General features: G+C 41.4%; 1 protein-coding gene across 10 annotated transcripts in view; it reads left to right on the top strand.

Annotated features, from left to right (window-relative positions):
* The window catches only part of AAK1 (AP2 associated kinase 1), a 165670-nt gene that overhangs the window by 119035 nt on the left and 26158 nt on the right, over positions 1–20477 (top strand). For 3 of the 10 annotated variants that reach the window (XM_018055449.1, XM_018055458.1, XM_018055457.1), the window contains exons 13-17: positions 3892–4152; positions 8388–8620; positions 10012–10169; positions 11550–11654; positions 17457–17552. In XM_018055449.1, coding sequence (XP_017910938.1) covers positions 3892–4152; positions 8388–8620; positions 10012–10169; positions 11550–11654; positions 17457–17552 — 853 coding nt within the window. The remainder of the gene's footprint in view (positions 1–3891; positions 4153–8387; positions 8621–10011; positions 10170–11549; positions 11655–17456; positions 17553–20477) is intronic. The other 7 variants (XM_018055451.1, XM_018055459.1, XM_018055452.1 and 4 more) reach the window with 6 other exon arrangements.

Genomic DNA, 20477 nt, shown 5'->3' with positions numbered 1-20477 from the left:
TTTTTTTTTCCTTCTTTGCCACTTTTTTTTTTTAAAGAACCTGGGTCATTTGTCCTGTGGAATTTCCCACATCCTGAATTTGATGGATAGCATCCCCATGGTGCTGTTTAATATGTCCCACCACTGCCTGTGTAAACTGGTAGTTTCTTGAGGCCTCTCAATATTTGCTTCAGGATGATAGTTCTTTATTCTTCTGGTTACATCACATCAGGAGACGTACAGTAGTCTCACCTTACTTGCGGGGGATACGTTCCAAGACCTGCCTAAAACCATAGCTAGTACCAGCCCGATATATAATGTTTTTTCCTATACATACATACCTATGACAATATTTAATTTATAAATTAGGCACAGTAAGAGATTAACATAATAGCTAATAATAAAATATAGCAATTATACTGTAATAAAAAGTATGTGAATGCAGTCTCTCTCAAAATACTCTTGCAGTGTAAATTGTCTACTTGATGAGGTGAAGTAAGGTGAATGACATGGACTTTATGACATAACTTTAGGCTACTATTGATCTTCTAACCATGGGTTGGAAGGAGGATCATATGCCCCAGGGGATCCTGGATCATGGAGCCATGTTGATGGTTGGGTGTCTGGAGCAGATGATAGCAATGGTTGGAGATCCCAGGCAGGTGCAAGGGATAGTGCAAGGTTTTATCACGCTGTCCAGAACAGCATGCAATTTAAAACCTACGGATTGCTTATTTCTGGAATTTTCCATTTAATATTTTCATATCGCTGATCACCATGGGTAACTGAAACTGTAGAAAGCAAAATTGCAGATAAAGTTTGGTTGTCCTCTATTTTATTAATATTAAGATCAATCAGTGTATTTGGTGTTGTCTTGTGTGATCCAGTCACTTAATACTCGCCTTCAGTTTGTTTCCTGAGTCCCTTAATTCCTTAGAGGTTATAACATGCTAATACTCTAGCATTTTGTCTTCATTTAGGGGATGAAATTTTTCTGTAAAGAACTTTTTCATCAAGTATTTGCTTATCCTGAGGTACTGTTTGTACAGAAAAGGCAGAAAAAAATGCATGACTCTTTCCCTGTGGTTACCAGTTTTCAGAATGAGTTTGTTCCTGGTACCATCCAAAGGTGAACAATGAAGATTTTGTTTTGCTCTTAGTATCACTATGAATTCATGCATCTTAATATTGGGTTAGCCAAAAAGTTCATTCATATTTTTCTGTAGGATGTTACAGAAAAACCCAAATGAACTTTTTGGCCAACCCAATATATTTGATATGTTTCTGTACATTACTGTTAAAAAATTTGTTCTAAAAAAAAAAAATTTTTTGTTCCAACTGTCCCAGGTTTGGCCAGTGAAAGTCTCTTCAAATTGGCTCCTGGGTCCTTTGGCTCTGACTCCAGTAAGCTTTAATATGCCTTTGTTATTTGATTTAACAGGCTGTTCCAGGATCATTCTACCCTTGACCTGGAATCAGCCATTTCTCTAAAGAGCTGTTTCCCTTTCATGGAAATGGTATTTAGAGACCACAGTCTTGCTGCTAGGGATTTGTTGTTGTTCAGTCACTAAGTCATGTCCGATTCTTTGCAACCCCATGGACTGCAGCATGCCACACTTCCCTGTTCTTCACTGTCTCCCAGAATTTGCTCAGACTCGTGTCCGTTGAGTCGGTGATGCTATCTAACCATCTTATCCTCTGTCATGCCCTTCTCCGTTTGCCTTCAATATTTCCCAGCATTAGGGTCTTTTACAGTGAGTCAGCTCTTCACATAAGGTGGACAAAATATTAGAGCTTCAGCCTCAGCATCAGTCCCTCCAATGAATATTCAGGGTTGATTTCCTTTAGGATTGACTGGTTTGATCTCCTTGCAGTTCAAATGACTCTCAAGAATCTTCTCCAGCACTACGGTTTGAAAGCATCAATTCTTCAGCACTCAACTTTCTTTATGGTCCAACTCTCTCATCCATACATGACTTCGGGAAAGACCGTAGGTTTGACTATATAGATCTTTGTCAGCAAAGGGTCTCTGCTTTTTAATACACTGTCTAGGTTTGACATAGCTTTTCTTCTAAGGAACAAACGTCTGTTAATTTCATGGCTGTAGTCACCATCGGCATTGATTTTGGAGCCCAAGAAAATAAAATCTGTCACCGCTTCCACTTTTTCCCCAGCAATTTCCCTTGCTAGGGATATCCACTTGCTAATAGGTTGGTTATTAATTTTAGACCTTTTCAGTGAACAGTTAGGGCATGTATTTGTTTTTTTTCTTAATAAAATGTATATCATGAATTCAAATTTATGTTTCTAAAGGAGATTTGTAATTACAGGATTTTTAACTTCTTGGCTTTTATATTTGTATTTGTCTCATCTGGAAATCTTGATTGCTAACAACATTAACATAATTCTTAATTGGTTTATATTTTTAAGATGATACCAATATGATAACTGAAAACTATTTAATATTTCTTAACTGTTTTATTTTCTAGGAGCTTGGCTGTTAATGTGATATACAAGTTTATTTGCTTTGCTTTGCTTTTTAGTTGCTGCTTTGTAATTTTGGTTTAATTTTGTTTTGTGAGAATTTAAAACATTTGCATAGTTTCAAAGTTCAATCTGCAGTGTTCTGTTCCTTCCGTCCCACATATAGAGGCATCTTGTCATTTCTCTTTACAACTTGAGAGTGTTCCTAAGGCTATCCAGTGTAGTTTATCCAGTCACTCCCTGTTGACAGACATTTGGTTGTTTCTAGCATTTTGCTGTTGTAAGCAAGCAGCTATTTATTGACATCTACCTTTTTTGCTAACTCTTTTAACTTTGCCCTAGTAGACAAACAGTATATCTTCCCAGTTAATTTTATAACTAACAATAATTGGGATTTCAAAACTAAGATGCTGATTTTTGTGCATCAGTAGGCCATTGTTCAGCTGTGTTTTTGTGTCTGACACACAGTCCTTAGCAGTGGGGAGTAGAGAAGCATTCCTATCCTTAGGAAGTTTACAAAAGAATATAACTTGAAACCATGCTGCCAGTATGAGACAAAATATCATTAAGTAGTAGAGTATACTTAGAGAAGGCAACGGCATCCCACTCCAGTACTCTTGCCTGGAAAATCCCATGGATGGAGGAGCCTGGTAGGCTGCAGTCCATGGGGTCGCTGAGGGTCGGACACGACTGAGCGACTTCACTTTCCCTTTTCACTTTCGTGCATTGGAGAAGGAAATGGAAACCCACTCCAGTGTTCTTACCTGGAGAATCCCAGGGACGGGGGAGCCTGGTGGGCTGCCATCTATGTGGTCGCACAGAGTTGGACACGACTGAAGTGACTTAGCAGTAGCAGTAGAGTATACTGAGTGTTCTGAATGTTTAAAGGTGGAATTTAATGAAGAGAGCTATTTGGAAATAATTTTCAGAAAGGCTTGAGAGGACTTACTAGCTGGGCTGACATTTAGGTTATTCTCTTCAGTGTCATCATTGCTTTGTCCAGTTCATGTAGGGAAGAATTTTAATCCTGGCTATTTCCAAATCCCTTTATGAGAGGGATAACTTCTGTGACCGTGAGTTCATTTGTAAGCTTCTGTTACACTGCAGCATGTGGAGTCACAAGATGTAAGTCAGATGGATGCCCTCAGGCCAGCCACAGAAACCCCTTGGAAGCCAGTCTGCAGTGCAGGAGGCAGATAGTGCAGTGGCGGGAGCCTGGCAGTGTAAGGTGCTGCTGTGTTTAAGCGCAGTGCCCTGCGGTTCCCCTCATGAGTTTTCCGGCCAAGCCAAAAGACGCCTGCCTACCCTTGCCTTTGCCTCCAGTGCTGGTCTCAGTTGTTATTGAGGCATTTTCATCTTTTGTGGAGTATGATTCTGAAACAGGCTTTTACTCACCTCCTCCTTCCTGGCCCCCTTCCCCTTACTCAGTTTCAGGCAGTACACCCAGCAGCCCAGCAACCAGTGATCGCTCAGTTCCCTGTGGTATCTCAAGGAAGCTCTCAACAGCAGCTGATACAAAACTTCTACCAGCAGCAGCAGCAGCAACAGCAGCTGGCCACAGCCCTGCATCAACAACAGCTGCTGACTCAGCAGGCTGCCTTGCAGCAGAAGACGACTGTGGCGGCCGTACCGCAGCCCCAAGCACAGCCGGCCACAGCAGCCTCGCCAGCCCCTGCCCAGGAGCCAGCGGTGAGAGTCAGCCAGAAGAGGAGCCCACAGTGAGGGCTGGGGAAAGGGTGGGCAAGAGGCGGCAGCAGCTGGTGAGGGAGCTGCTGGACCCAAGGCTTGGCTGCTCCCCACCCTGGTGGTTAAAATATCTGGATCTTTTCCCAGTGTATCCAGGAAAAGGATGAAGTATTCTATAGAAGCTTAAGGTTTTAGAAAAATGATTCTAAGTTGCTGATGGACAAGGGAACTTGTTTATAGGACATAAATAAACTCACAGACATGGAAAACAAACTTATGATTATCAAAGGGGAAAGGAGGGGAGAGGGATAAATTAGGAATGTGGAATTAATAGAAGACAGGCTTTCTCATTTCTCACCCTAATATTAGACCAATGGGAAGAGCTGTCCTTTGTGTCCTTTGTGTCTACTGGTGCCAGTGTCGAGCAGTCAGAGACCAAAGTAGAATTAGAGTGAATCCCTTTCCTGTCTTTAGAGGGCAGTGTGACCACTGTGGCCTTGCCAGTCTCAGAAGGTTCATGTGGGCCTCCCACCTTTACCCTGAGTTCTGACCCAGTTGTGCTTATTCTTTGTCTTGAATGACATTACTGGCCACTTCATATAAGTATGCAGTACCTTCAAGAGCCTGCTTGCTGAGACCATTTGCTGTGGCCTGATGCCCCTCTGGGCACCAGAGCATCTGCCTATTATTTGAGCCATCTTGTCAGTTTTGAAATTGGGCATGTTCACTTCTAGATATTGGTTGAATTTAGAATCAGGACCTCTACACGCTCTTCTGATTCACCTCCACAGGTATATCCTCAGGCACATTTGGCTTTTAATGAGTGCTCTTAATTCTGTGCTCACAGAGTGACAGTAATAGAAAACTTTATAGTGATGGAAAAGGGCATTTTACATCCCCAGTTGATAGAGTATCACAGCTATTATCATTCTCGGGCAAGTCCAACCAACAGAGGAACAAGGAAAAGTAAGAAACTGTCTTTCTAAGGATTGATTTCTAATAGAGTTTTGTCACTGATATTAAACCAGAAAACCTATATCCCTTCAAAAGTAAGCAGCGCCGTAAATAGATTGTCTTCTCTGAGTCTCAGCTAAATGCGTGCTCAGTGTCTTTACACCTTCATTTCTGAAATAGCTCAATCTTCCTGCGGGCGTGTGGTAGACAACCATTCTCTGTATTTTTAACTAGTAACAGAGTTCCTTTGCTAATGGAAAAAGAGTTTTTAAAAAGTTATCGTATCATGTAGCTGAGATTTTGTCTCATCCGGTCCTCCTCTAACGGAATTGGAAACTGAGGCCCAGGCTAGAATCACCCGAGATACACAGACTGACAGCAGCAGAGCTGGGGCAAGAATCGAAGAATCCTGATCTATGTTCGAGGGTAACAGCAGTGCTCATGCAGGGTCATGACAGAGCTGCCACTGACTATACACTTCTCACAGGAGCCCTCTCTGCTGACCCTGGCCAAAATATCCGCTTTCCTGGGAATGAACTGTAATCCTTTTCCATGTTCTTTGAATGAGAAAATACTTGAGCACTTTGTTCAGGGGTAGTTGGTTAAGAATACGGAAAGGGGACAAGAGCAGAATGGGCTTCAGCCAGGTGCCAGAGAGTTTCCCGGCCTTGACCCTTCCCTTCCTCCCATGACTTCATAGGACTTACCTAGAGAGGCAAGTAAGTGAATGTAAATTATACTGTGCCGCCCTTTCACAGCAGGGATGTGGCCGTATCCCACAGGGTTTTACTGCAGTCTTAATGATCAACACAGGCATGGAAGCAGCATTCCTCATTCCAACGTCCTAACTATGCAGTCATTAAAAGTCACGGTTATAAAAGTCTGTACAACAGTATGGAAATGTTCATGGGGTGATGCTAAAGGAGAGATGAAATTACAGGAAGAGTATGCCCTTGAAATAGACATAAATATAAGATACCAAATAAAAGATAAGAACAGTTGTACTAGAGTAGTGGAGAGGAAGTTGAGGTGGTTTTTCTCCCCTTGTCTATATTCTTACATTTCTTGATGTGATTATACTTCTTTCATAGTTTCGTATTTTGCTTTTTAAAAAATCTTTGGCAAGATAGACATCTTGAGTCTACCTTGCTTCTCTCTCCCTGTGTTATGTGTCTCCCTCCTCCTCCTTCATAATCTCATTTTTGGATGAGGAAGCATCATTGTGCAAAAAAGAGAGTCCTGAGTTATAGACATGGATTCTGCCCTCAATTGACCCTGTGACCTTGAGCAAGCACTTAACCTCAGGGGGCTTTGGTCTTATCATCTCTAAAACAAGGGAGTTGGAATCCATGCTGTCTTAAGATCCCTCTTGAGTCTTCAGCTTGAGATTCTGATTGGAAATAAAACTGCTCGATAAGGCTGTTGTGGGATGGGTGGCAGCCACTTTGAATTGGTAGCTGTGATAGGATAAGGTGTCATGACAGAACCATGTGTTCTCCAGTGTGTGTATACAGATAATAGGCGAGAAGAAAGGAAAATGTTCTCCCAGTAGTTTGGACTCTTCAAAATAAAGGGCCTCAACAGTTAAGTACCCTTTTCAGAGTAATGAATGTCCTAAACTCCAAGAAATAAGCAAATCTAGTTCTGTCTTTAAATCCCTTCTCGTCCCTGCGGGAACTGGCTTTAGTTAGGTTGGCTGTTGCTTCCTGGAGCCCTGAGGAAGTTGTGGAGCTGGAGCTCTGGGCTGCTTCACAGAGCACTTTGCTTCTCCCTCAAAGATGCTGTCAGCTGCTTTACCCTCTGACCTTAATTTGATCAACATTAGAACCTTATATTATTTCATTCATTCAGTTGGCAAGTGGTTGTGTACTCTTAACATGCACATAGCTTGCCTCAGTAAAATTAAAGCCTGAGTCAGTATAAGGACAGAAACCCCCAGGCTATCAGCATCCTGACCCAAGTAGCTGGACACTAGTTTCTGGACTCTGTCCCAGGGCCAACCTTTGAAGACATAGAATGTAGGAGCTGACCGGCAGCATGGAGGGACAGCTCCAATCTGAGATGAGAGACTGGAGGGAAGGGATAGTTCAGCCCCTGAGGCATTGAATAGTCTTAAATTCCTTTATCTCTGGATTAACAGGAAGAAAAGGATTAGGTGTTCCTCAGACTTCCCTGGTGGCTCAGACAGTAAAGCCTACAATGTGGGAGACCTGGGTTCGATCCCTGGGTCGGGAAGATCCTCTGGAGAAGGAAATGGCAACCCACTCCAGTGTTCTTGCCTGGAAAATCCCATGGACAGAGGAGCCTGGTAGACTACAGTCCATGGGGTTGCAAAGAGTTGGACTCGAATGAGCGACTAAACTAATCTTAACCTTTTTAATTTGATCATTTTCCTTGACATGGAACTTTGTAGATCATGGCTTGTGCTTAAAAACTCACCACATGGGAACAAGGATGTTCCCTCTAGTTTGTTTTTCTGACAGTGCATCCTGCCTTCCTTCTTAAAAAGGCCCATGTCTCATATTATTAGGTCAGTCATCATCAAGGGCTTTAAAATTTTTTTCTTATTGTATCCTCTACCTTGTTCTTTGGTGCCATTTCCAAAATGAAGGTTGTAACAAATTAATCCAACTGCCCCCATGCTTACATTTTCTCAGAGGTCACTGCAGAAACAGAATCCTGTAAGACCCATCCTATCAATGAAACAGAGTGTTAACAGCAAAAGCAAAAAAGAACTGCCATTTCTTAATCACAGTGAAATTCTGTCTCACTTATTTCTAACTAGTAGTCTGTGTTCTGTCAGAAAGTCAGGGATCTCTTAGCAGAACTCATTCAGCTCAAACGTGTTTTAGCTGGAGGGGAGCCTTTGTTGGCTTGTGACTCTGGTAGTGGAATGCTTGAAGCCTACGCTTTGGAGGCATTCTGAACAAATTTTGAAAGCAGAAAGTTGTCCTTTAGGAAACTTTCTAGATCTTTAGACCTAGGAATGACTTCTGCAGTCTTTGGGTCAACTTGCTTATGGTTACCTTGTTTATTATTGCTGATGAAGACTGAAATGTATATATAAGCACCGGGTAAGTACTCTGTTGGTATCAGGTTCAAGGCTGCATCTCAGATTGTCAAGGAAGCCTAGACAATCTGGGTGTTACTGAGACTGTGCCATTTGAGCCATATGTTAGCTCTCACATGGCATTTTTTTTTGTTATACTTGTCTGCTTGTTTGTTTTTTCCTTGCCTCCCCCACCCCTCCCCCCTTTCTTGAACACTTTCATCTCTCTTCCTAGCAGATTCAGGCCCCAGTAAGACAACAGCCGAAGGTTCAGACAACCCCACCTCCTACCATCCAGGGGCAGAAACTTGGATCTCTCACTCCTCCATCATCCCCCAAGGCCCAGCGTGCTGGGCACAGGCGAATTCTCAGCGACGTGACCCACAGCGCAGTCTTTGGGGTCCCTGCCAGCAAATCAACCCAGCTGCTCCAAGCAGCTGCAGCTGAGGCCAGTCTCAATAAGTCCAAGTATGTATTGCTTCTGTGGGCAAGGGCTGCTGGGGGGCCATTGCTGTATAATTTTTGCTATGTACATAATTGTGTATAGCTGTATGTATAGGGGTGCGTGTCTGGGTTTAATAAGAAACTAAATTTTCCTGTAGTGCATAGATCAGACTGATCTTAAAAAATAATTTTTTACTTGCCTCACTGTTTCAGTCTCTCATCCATCCCGTACCGTATAGAGTGTTTTCTAAATTCTTGATCTGACCAAATCTCTCCATGCCGATAACATTTTCTTGACTCCCCGTTTTCTGTGGAATAATATCTGAACTGACTGGCTAACAGATCAAGGCCTATTGTATCACACTGGTAGAACTGCCACTCTCCTTCTGGTCCACTTAGGAAATGCTTGTTTGTTCATTGAGATCCACGTACTCGGTTATTTTTTCTTTGACCCTTTCTCTGGTACCATATATAATTTTGTCTGAACTGTCTTTTGAGCATGTATCACACTGTATTCTTATTTGTTTGTGTGTCTAGCTGACCTGGCCTGTAGGTTCGTCCATAACAAGCACCATGGTTTAACCAAGCTTAGTAAATCTGGTGACAGGTTCTGTGCCTGACATCAAGTAGATTGCAATGAGTGTTTGTTGCATAAATGCAATGTCAAACCGTCAACTTTCTTGGAACCATGTACTAAAGTTAAAAATCTTTCAGTCATTGCTGCTACTGCTGCTAAGTCGCTTCAGTCATGTCTGACTCTGTGCAACCCCATAGACGGCAGCCCCCCAGGCTCCCCCATCCCTGGGATTCTTTAGGCAAGAATACTGGAGTGGGTTGCCACTGCCTTCTCCACTTTCTTGGTACCATGTACTAAAGTTAAAAATCTTTAAGTCATTAGCTAAATGTAAAGGGCATCAAGAGAGACTTTAGAGGAAATTAGGTAATGATACGCAGGAGCCCAGGATGGTGGTAACTGTCCCTATTGCTCTTTAACTGTGATGGTGTCCACTGATGCAGGACCCTTACAGATGTGAGGCCGCCAGAATAGGCCTCAGCCCCTCTGGGGCCAGTTGTGAATGTTACAGTGGTCAGCACAGGATGCACGAGCCCAGCAACAGGTTGGTTTGGGATCCTGAATGAAAAAACTCAACAGATGAAGCCAAAAATCTAATAAGCGAGAGATTAAAGAAGTATTAAGAGATAGTGAATCACAAAATAAAGAGAGATGTTTGTTTCACACAGTGGAAAGGGCATCTGTGGAAACTTCCATGGCCTCGGGAAGACCTGTTAGAAAAATACTGTGGAAGATAATGGTTTGACTTAGAAAATAATTTGATCTTGAAACAAGAAGAATAGATTGACCCTTTTCAACCTTCATGTGTCTTTTTATTTCGTGGGGGTGGGAACCTACCTAGGTCTGCAACCACCACTCCTTCAGGCTCCCCTCGGGCCTCCCAGCAAAATGTTTATAATCCTTCAGAAGGTTCTACGTGGAATCCCTTTGATGACGACAATTTCTCCAAACTCACAGCTGAAGAACTGCTAAACAAGGACTTTGCCAAGCTGGGGGAAGGTGAGTAATCAGTATCTTTTTGAGGGTATTGAACCTTAATTCTAGAGGGATATGCCTGTGAAAATGTAGGCTTGGACCCAAGACTTGACTTGGAAGTATGTGTGCAAATCAATTTATGTTTTCACCAGAGCACCGAAGTCTTTTTGTCCTCAGGAAATCCTGGTCGTGTCGTGGGGGCAGCAGGGAGAGTCGGAAACATTTAGGACAGGTTTGGTAGCAGAGATAAGTATGATGTCAAGCACGTTTACTCTTTGGAGGTGTGTAATGGCATTGTCCTAAGTGGGTGTATTATCCCAGAGGATCATAACTGCTCACCCTGAGAGTGTGGCCTCACTGAATCTTTGTGATCAGAATTCTCTGCTCCTGTTGACTAACCATGGCAAGGAGATCAAATAGGTAGAAGGTACCGTTTCCACCCTCAAATCCACCAGCTAATTTGAAAGGCAGGATGCCTACACACACACACACATGTACACACTCACACACTCTCTCTCTCTCTTCAAAAAACAACAGTATATACCCTGGGGAAAATTCTACAGTATGATACAGTTCAAAAAAAGGTACCTCAGTGTCAACAAAAGCACAGGCTAAAAGAATGATCAGAATGGAGTGAATGGTGAGAGCTTGGACCAAACATTTTAGCTTCATTATTTTGTGGACGTCATTTAAAATATGTACAGGCTTCCCTGGTGGCTCGGTGCTCAAGAATCTGCCTGCCAGTGCAGGAGATGCAGGTTCGATCTCCGGGTCGGGAAGATTCCCTGGAGAAGGAAGTGGCACCCCACTCCAGTATTCTTGCCTGGAAGATTCCATGGACAGAGGAGCCTGGCGAGCTACAGTCCATGAGGTCGAAAAGACTTGAACACGACTTAGCGACTAAGCAAAACAAAATCCATATGCTTTCTTGCCCTTTTTTTCCCTTGTCTCTATTTTTTAATAATTTCCTGTCACTCTTCTTGTTATTCGGCTGTTGGCTTTTACATTAAGCTGTTGTCATTGTGCCCGTTCCTCATAGCATCTCACTACTGCCATCTTTCTTCTCACTCGCTCTCCTAACTGCTTCTAATGTGGAAAACAGATCATCTCACTCATTAGAATTATGTAGCGATAAATGGACTCAGTGTGAAGGCTGAAGGCATTCTGCTGTGAGTAATATGCTCAAGCTTTAGGACTTTAGACTTCCTTTCTTTCCTCAGCTGTTTCTCAGTTACTGCAGTGGCTAGATAAGGACCTAGAATAGCCAAGGTGTTGCCTTTCGGCGGTAAAAATAGTCAAGTAGTCAAGAGTAGATGTCAGTTTGGTGGATGCCCTTCACCTCCTGCCTGGCTGTGCATTGTGGGATTCTCCTGGGATGAACTGAGTGGTGTTTTGTCCCTCCAGGCAAATATCCTGAGAAGCTTGGAGGCTCTGCTGAGAGTTTGATCCCAGGCTTTCAACCAACCCAAGGTGAGGCTTTTGCTGCTCCCTCATTTTCCGCTGGAACTGGTTAGTATGGCAGACGCCTGTAACTCAAGACTTCACTGTCGTCACCTTCCACTACTGGTTTCCAGTCCGCAGATGACCCTAGCATGCCAGCGAGCCCCAGATCCTGGGGCTAACGTATTTTACTTCCTTCAAAAGATTTGCTAAAAAAAGATGGGGATTGAAAAATGATCTAGAGTTACTTTGAATTAGATTGTCAGAATGATCTGGCAGTAATATACAGGATTTGTTCTCTCAAGTCCATAAACATATTTTTAAGCAAATATTTCTAAATTTCAGAAACATCACTCTGTTACTGTCTTGTAATTGCTTAGGTTCTTTGGAATGACATGGAGGATTCTAAGAATTAGATGTTCTGTCCTATATCTGAGATTCTGCTTATGCTGATTTCTGTGCTTCTGGGGAGGGAGAGAGGTCTTTTTAAATGAGACTTTTTAAAAAATCTTGAAGTAATAATAAAAACCTAATTTTCCCTTTTATTAATAAACAATATATTTTATTTAGTAATTTATAGGAAAGCATAGAGAAGAAAGTTAAAAGCCCCATGATCACATCCCCAAGAAATTAACACAAGAAATACCATTTTGGATACCATTTTGATGTCTGTTCAGTTCAGTTCAGTCGCTCAGTCGTGTCTGACTCTTTGCAACCCCATGAATCGCAGCACACCAGGCCTCCCTGTCCATCACCAACTCCTGGAGTTCACTCAGACTCATGTCCATCGAGTCAGTGATGCCATCCAGCTAGTAGCATTTAATCCTTTTAGGGTCACAGAGATCTTTTGAGAATCTGAGGAAAGTTATGGATCTTCTTCTTTATGAACACTCAAGTGTCCACTGTTTTGTACACCTTCAGTTTATGACTCCAACATACATTTTTATAGTCACATTTTAAAGCCTGATTTTTACTTTAAAAATTTAGCATTTTCCCCCTTATATCATTAAAGAAACTCCTCAAATGTAACTTTTAAATTGTCTACATAAAATTCCTTTATATGAATATATCCTAGTATATTTAACCAAGTACCTCTTTCTTAAACATTAATTTTATGTTAACATTTTACTGTTATAAATTCCTCAGCAATGGATGTGAGGTTTTGACTATGTTCTTTGTAGGATGTGGAATCTGATCCTTCAAAATTGATCTTTTGAATTATATTGATTAATTACTGGTTTTAACTCTTTATATTCTTTCTTCCTGCTTTCTTTATGTGTGTTAGTAGTTTTTCTAACCTCATAAATTTATTTATTAGAACTTTGGCTGTCATTCCGTAATATTTAATATGTAATGAGTACTCTTGCCTGGAAAATCCCATGGATGGAGGAGCCTGGCAGGCTGCAGTCCATGGGGTCGCTAAGAGTCAGGCACAACTGAGCGACTTCACTTTCACTTTTCACTTTCGTGCATTGGAGAAGGCAGTGGCACCTCACTCCAGTGTTCTTGCCTGGAGAATCCCAGGGATGGGGGAGCCTGGTGGCTGCCGTCTGTGGGGTCGCACAGAGTCGGACACGACTGAAGCAACGCAGCAGCAGCAGCAGCTCTCTTATTCTTGTTTTCTGGACGTTTTTAAATTTAAGTTTTGATTTCTTTACCCTAAAGTTACTTAAGATACATTTTAGTCGCATTGTGATAATATGGCTTCTGTAACGACAGAGGTAGTTATTGCTATGGAGGAGCTTTCTGTTGCCCAGTTAGTTATTCATTTTATGTACATTGTATGGGAATTAGTTTTCCATGTTGATAAATATTAGTCTACAACACGATGTTTAATGGAAGAATAATAGCATTTTATTTAACATCACTTTTGACGAATACTTGCTGCTGCTGCTGCTGCTGCTGCTGCTGCTGCTGCTCAGTCGCATCAGTTGTGTCCAACTCTGTGCGACCCCATAGACGGCAGCCCAACAGGCTCCCCCGTCCCTGGGATTCTCCAGGCAAGAATACTGGAGTGGGTTGCCATTTCCTTCTCCAATGCATGCATGCATGCTAAGTCACTTCAGTCGTGTCCATCTCTATGCGACCCTATGGACAGCAGCCAACCAGGCTCCTCTGTCCACAGGGTTCTCCAGGCAAGAATACTGGAGTGGGTTGCCATTTCCTTCTCCTGACGAATACCTAGGTTGTTACTAATTTTCACCACATAAACATTCCTGAAGCTAAGTTTTTATTTATATCCTTTACCATTTCCTTAAGGTAACTTGTAGGAGATTATTTGCTAAATCAACAGATATATATGTGTTTAAGGCTTTTTGGTACCTATTTCCAAATCACTTTCCAAGAATGCTAATCAAATTTTATTTCAATTAACAATAGATGAAAGTAATTTTCACGTCATTTTCCCACCCAGACCAGCTTAGAGGTTTTAGATAGAGGACACTGTTTACTGGCCATTTGTATTACTTCGGGGATTTGTGTTGTTCATGTCCTTTTTGTTGTTGTTGTTCTGTGTTTGTTTTGTTTTTATTAATATGTAAGAGTGCTTCATGTGTCATATATTGTAGGCATTCCCACCAGTTTGTCGTTTGTCCTATATAAGTGTTATCTCATCTGACTCTCTCGACAACCCTCGAGGGTTGCCATACCATCTGCATATCCGTTATGGTTGAGGTGACTGAGTACAGACTAGTCTCTTTCCCAGAGTCGCATAGCTAGTAAGTAGCAGAGTTAGGACAGTTAGTGTCCTAACATTTGGCTCTAGAACTTCCTCTCTCAGGTTTTCTGCCTCATAATAAGGCAAATTTAGTAATATTTTCCTAGAAAATCGTCTATAGTTTCAAAAAATTTTTCAGTAAGATGGAAGAGTACATTGAAATCTTCTGTAGTATTTTCTTGGTATACACCAGTTTTATTATGTGCATTTGTGTTTCTCTTTTTCTTGGTAACTAACTAGAGATTTGCTGTTTTATTATCTTTTAAAGACAACTCTATAGAACTGTTTTTCTGTCTTCTAATTCTTTGACTGTTGCCGTTATCTTTTTGATTGCAGTTCCCTTTTTTAGGCTCACTTTGCTGATTTCAAAAAGAATACATAGTAAATTTTTTAATTCTTATAAAAAAATTTAGAATTTTTCTCTCAGTATAAGAGAGATTTTCAACCAGCTTGAGTGTGGGGAGGGAGACTGTAATCTCCAGAAAGACTTTTTCACCCATAATTTATTACTCCCTTGTCTCCTTGCTCCAGTTGCCCACCCTACCCCAACTTTTGAGGATTACACTGTTATTGAGAGTGCTTTCTAATAGCTGTGTGTTTCCCTTGTAAGAAAATACTCAAGTTTTAACTATCTCGTAAGTCTTCATATGATGTTTTCAGTGTTAATATTTTGAAATAGGCATTTGAGTTATTTGGAAGGTGTATATTCAAATATTAAATAGTTAAAACTTTTTGTGCATTATTTTTTATTTTTAGCTTTGTTGTCTGGTCTGTAGAATTTTTCAGTTTATTGGTATTTTGGTCTGATTTAAAGTGCTCAGGGTTGGATATTTAGTTTGACTATACCAAATGTATAAAGAATTGGTCATTGTCCTTGAGATGAAACATCACGGTGATGACCAGTTATGGTGTGGGTAGGAAAAGAGGGTCGTGGAATAGCTCTAGGAGAGTCTTCTTGTTGCTGAATCCCAGCATTTAGTACACTGCTAGGCTCAGTACAGTCTTGTTGAATGAAGGAAAGGAGTTGCTTTCTGCCAAAGGATAGGAGCTTGGATTCGTCAATGTTAATGACAAAGCTTCCTAATCATTTTCCATCCACTTCCAGTTTTAATGCCTAATTCTACCTTACTATGTATCTTATGTTTTGTTGTTTGTCTGTATAAACTTTTTTTAAAGAGTTGTTTTTTGTTTTTATTTTTGTGTCTTCTCCCCTTTATGCTTACTTTGAAGACTGTAAATGGCAGTTTTTTTAAAGGCCCAACAATTAGAAAACACATATTTGAGTAAAATTAGGGCAGTAATAACAGTGAACATATGTTGAATACATGCTACACACTAAGCGCAGTAAGTGCTTTTGTTTGCTTTATCTCCAGTGATCCCTCACAACAGCCCACAAGAGCCTGAGTGACCTGCCCAATGTCCCAGGTGCAGAATGACAAAGTAGAGATTTGTATCTGAGCAGCCCAGCACAGTAACTGTAGTCATAAACACATCTCAGAAATCTTATAAATCAATGACATTAAGCTTTTGCAGACATTACAGACATCTTTTTCCCTCAGTTTATACAGCATTTTTCTATGAACATTTGGTATTTTCTCTGTGTTCATATTTGTAGTGTGAATGAAGAAGACTCTTCATTCTTTACAAGTGAAAGAATATTATATCTAAGTCCCAGAAATGAATATGTCCCCATTTGTATGAAGTGCAGGTTGGCAATATTTTCTGGAAGGTTTCTAATCAAGCTCAGATGGTTCACTGATTTTAAACCTTCTAACCAGCCAAGGGAGGAGCTAAGCAGGAAATGTGGCAATGAGTTGGGGAGGATGACGCAAGGATTATCATCAACATTTTTATGGTAAAAGCTGCAAAAATGTTACTAAACTATGTCCATACATTAGAGGAGAAACGGGCAGATGAGTAAAACTTGACCTTGTACCTCTTTTTTCGAAATAGCCCACTTTAATGATATTCTCAAAATGACAAAATTAGATTAGGAGAAGAGTACGGAGTGGGTGTGGCTATAGTGGAGTACAGGGAAGATTTTTGTTAGATAGAACAGTTGTGTATCATTGTTGTGGTACTTAGACTAATTTATACATAGAATCAAATTGCAAGGAACTATATATATACACACACATACACACAAATGAATACATGTGAAAACTTGTATAAATGGGATAGAGGTGCAACAGAATTGCACCAGCGTTGATAATAAACTACAGTTATAAGAACTCGCCACTGGGGGAAGCTGGTTCACAGGGTCCTATGTACTGCAACTTCCTGTGATTCTATAATTATTTGAGAGTTAAATCTTTCTTGTACATCCACTTTATAAAAGGCTAGATTAGATTTTAATTCAGAAACAAACTGATTATTAAAATGCAAGGTACAACATGGTAAAGTAGGCACTAGAAGACTTGTGTTTTGATCATGGGTCTGCTGGTGGACCTCTGGTTAGTCTCTTAACTTCTGGGCTTCATTTTCTCTTCTGAAAAATAAGAAAATTGTGCTAGAAAATCCTGAGATCCCTTCAAGCTCTGGTATTCCGTAAGGTGTATAGATTTTTTTGTAAATCTATAAGTTTGCCAAATACAGAGTGAATGCCAATAGTATGGTAAAGGTTGTCCAGAAGTTAGGGCTGTCTAACCTTGCAATAAACAAGAAATCAGTTTCTGTCTCTCTGTTTGCCTAGCATTACATTAGACATTTGGTGATAGAATAGGATTCAGTCCCTAAAGAACCTCAAGAGGGAAATGGGTACAAAGGAAGTACCTACACACACATTCTAGATTACACAATAGAATTTGTTTACCTACCAAAATGTGTGATAGGGCTAGTATTGCTGTAGGAATTCTAAAAGAGATCACTAGACTGCAGTATCTAAGGAAGAAGAAAAATTTCAGATGTACAGCTGTCCTGGTTTTATCATTAACTGCATCTCAGACTGTGCTGTAAGGACCAGAGTGTATATCTCATGCATTTGCTGTTACACTGAATTATATCCACTCATTTCTCTTTATTCTGCCTCTGAATTTAGACTTACTTTATGAGTTGGGTTAATAGATGGTAAATACATCTAGATTTACTTGATGTTTTCTGCTTTTCTCTTTTTTCCCTGTCTCCTTGACCCTTCTTTCCCTTCCATCCAACTCCAGCTGAAAAAAGGAAGGGTGGGCAGACTGTGGATTCTAGCCTTCCTCTTCTAAGTGTATCTGATCCTTTCATTCCTCTTCAAGTACCTGATGCACCAGGTAGGTAAATAAAACTGAAGTTAAGTTACATCGCAGGGCCTCTTGAGAGTTCTGTTTTAAACACTGTGAGAACAACCTGCAGTCCAAGACCTAATAATAGGTACTGTTGTATATTTTTACTGTGTCTCAATAAAAGGGACAAAATTCACTTGGAAGGCACTTATCCTTAGCAAAGACAGTAAATTCAGCTCAAATTATACCAAATTGTATTCCACATCATATCAGTGTTAAGTTTCATATCCTTGACTGTGTTAATGGTAATGTAAAGGGCCTGTGTATTGCAAAGAACTTTTAGTCCAGTGTGATGATAACAGTGTTGGGGGGGGGGCGGTATTTACAAGCACATGATAGAAGGAATAAAATCATAATAGTATAGTATACTGATTGGATTTATGAGTGACTTCCTGTTTTGTTCTAATGTGCTTTTATTTTTATAAGACAAAAATACGTAATAAAATTTGATAGGGAATGTGAGTCTGGAGACCTAGGTTCCACTACTTTCCACTATCTGAACTTGACTTTTCATCATCAAGATAAGTAGTTCTCATCTCCCCTACAATCTGCCATGTACTGATTTTTAAGTAAGCAGTCTGAAAAAGTAAGAAACAGTTAGCATGGTCTGATTGAAACAGCTTTCAAAACAGTGCTTGGATGCTTTCCAGTTAGAGTTCATGATGCCAAAGATTTCTCTTTGCTCCCCTCCTCATCCTTTTAGGGGAAGAGGCGCACAATGTGAGGGACAGAAGTTGCCCTTTCCTTCTTGATCAGTCCCTTTCAAAAAGCGAATAGATCCAGCCCCTTAGAAATAACTGGCAGTCATTTTGCTGTTGATAGTTTTTCTTTTTCCTCATTCTTACTCCTGTTGATTCCTTGAACTAAAAGAATCTGCTTGATTTTTTCTTCTCTCCCAAAATGTCAGAGGGATTTATTTGATTGCTTCATAATTGGAAGGGATTGTGATATGGAAATCCTCTACTTACAAAACAGACCCACAGCTTGGGTACCAAGACAGTTTTTATTTCTTTAGATAGTTTGTTGACCCTTCTAAGAAGAAGCAGAAATTTGCCTTAATCAGGTAGTATTGTGTGTAACTGGCTGGACCTGGAGGTAGGTCAAAAATACTTAAAATCAGTAAGAAATGATTCAGGTAGGGTAGTTAAAGAAATGAGAAGAAAGGTGTCAAATAGAGGTCCTTTTCTTTGTTGCATCTTCCAGGTATGCCTGGCAGGGCCTAGACAGGCCAGTTTCAAGCAGATGCCCCGTCAGGTTCTTGCCTTGTTCTTACCCAGATAGCCCATGAGCTGCAGAAGATGGAAGGGTGGCCTCTTGGCACAAGCCAGAGGATGAAAGCATAAATCATACATGTTACTCCTCTGAATTCTCAAATCACTGAGCAAAAAATCCAGGCTTCTTACCACACCTTCAAAGCCCTGATGATTCTGGCCCTTGGCTGCCCCTCTGCCCTGAGCTCAAGAGCATTCATCCCCTCAGTTCTTCCTTCAGTAAGCTGACCTGATTCCCACCCGAGGGCCTTTGCACTTTCTGGTACTCTGCTTGGAAAGGTTTTCCTTCTTGTCAGTCGACATTTGGGTCTTGAGCTTAAATGCTGTCTTCTCAGTGAGGCCGTGTGGTCCTGTGGGCACTGTCAGTCACACTCCCTGGCTTCATTCTTCATAGCACTTATTGTGACATCGTCTCTTTTTTGCTTCTTCATTGCCTCTTGTTTGCTTGTTCAGTCCCCACCAGAACGTCAGGTCCTAAGGGAGGGACCTTGTCTGTCTTATTTGCAGTGTACTGCCAGTGTCGGGAATACTGCTGGGCATAGCTGGCACTCACTGAGTATTTGCAGATCAAATGAATAAATTAAATAAAACCTGAGGCTGAAAGGCTTTTGGCGGTCCCATTACTCTCCATTCCTGTCTCCAAACACCAAACCCCAGACTCCTAGCTCCATAGCCTTCCATGTGTGACTCTGCCAACCCCGATCCAGGCCTGCTACCCACTGTTTGAGGAGATATAAACAGCCCACAGCCCACATGTCAGGAAGCTGGCAAACCCCTGGATGAAAGTAGTAGCTAAGCTCAGCAGATCCTCAGTTCCCTCTTTTCATGCTGCTGTCTGGAATTTGGGCTAAGGATGGCACGTGACCGTTGTGTCTCTGAGTATTTCATTTACTTCAATGCCCAGCCTGTGGCACATTGAGCATTCCGTTATAGCTCTTTATCCCCATATCCTCCCGCAGCATCTCGAAATACTCCAGTGAGGAAAGGGCTGAGAATTCAGGGTCTCTGGTCCTGTGGCAGACTGCGGGTTTGTCTCCTGCCCCTCAAAGCAAGCAGTTGGTCACTCTCTCCACCCCATGGTGGACACTGGTCAGGCGTATTGGTTGGTTGGTTTTACATACGTGCTTTCCCCTCCCACACTCATCCTTCCTGGTGGTGAGAGTCATGGAACCTCAGTCTCCTGACAACTGTGTCTTTTGTGACTTGACATTTATTTTATGCTCTTTAAATGTTTACACATATAATATCCTTTGAGCCTACAGATAATACAGATGGGTGGGTGTGTCACGCGGTCTCTTGCCTTGTGAGTGAGGAAGGGAGACCCTAATTCTGTGTGATTGAGCTCCTTGCTCTTTATTGGCCCACAGCCCAAGGCAGCTAGTGGTCTCCTTTGCATCCATCCCAGATCAATCAGGCCTTTGACTAGAGAGCTCAACTTAAGGTTTAGGGAAATACAGGAACTGATTTGAACATGTAAGAGCTTAGTTCTAGCTACTTAGTAGCTAGGTGGATTTGGTCAAATCACTCCAACCCTGTTCTTGCCTGAAAAATTCCATGGACAGAGGAGACTGGCAGGCTACTGTCCATGGGGTTGCAAAGAGTTAGACATGACTGAGCGACTAACATTTCACATGACATAATG

This window comes from Capra hircus, chromosome 11 (genome assembly GCF_001704415.2).
Source record: "Capra hircus breed San Clemente chromosome 11, ASM170441v1, whole genome shotgun sequence".
NCBI lineage: Eukaryota > Metazoa > Chordata > Mammalia > Artiodactyla > Bovidae > Capra > Capra hircus.
This window is presented reverse-complemented; position numbering and strand designations above follow the sequence as displayed.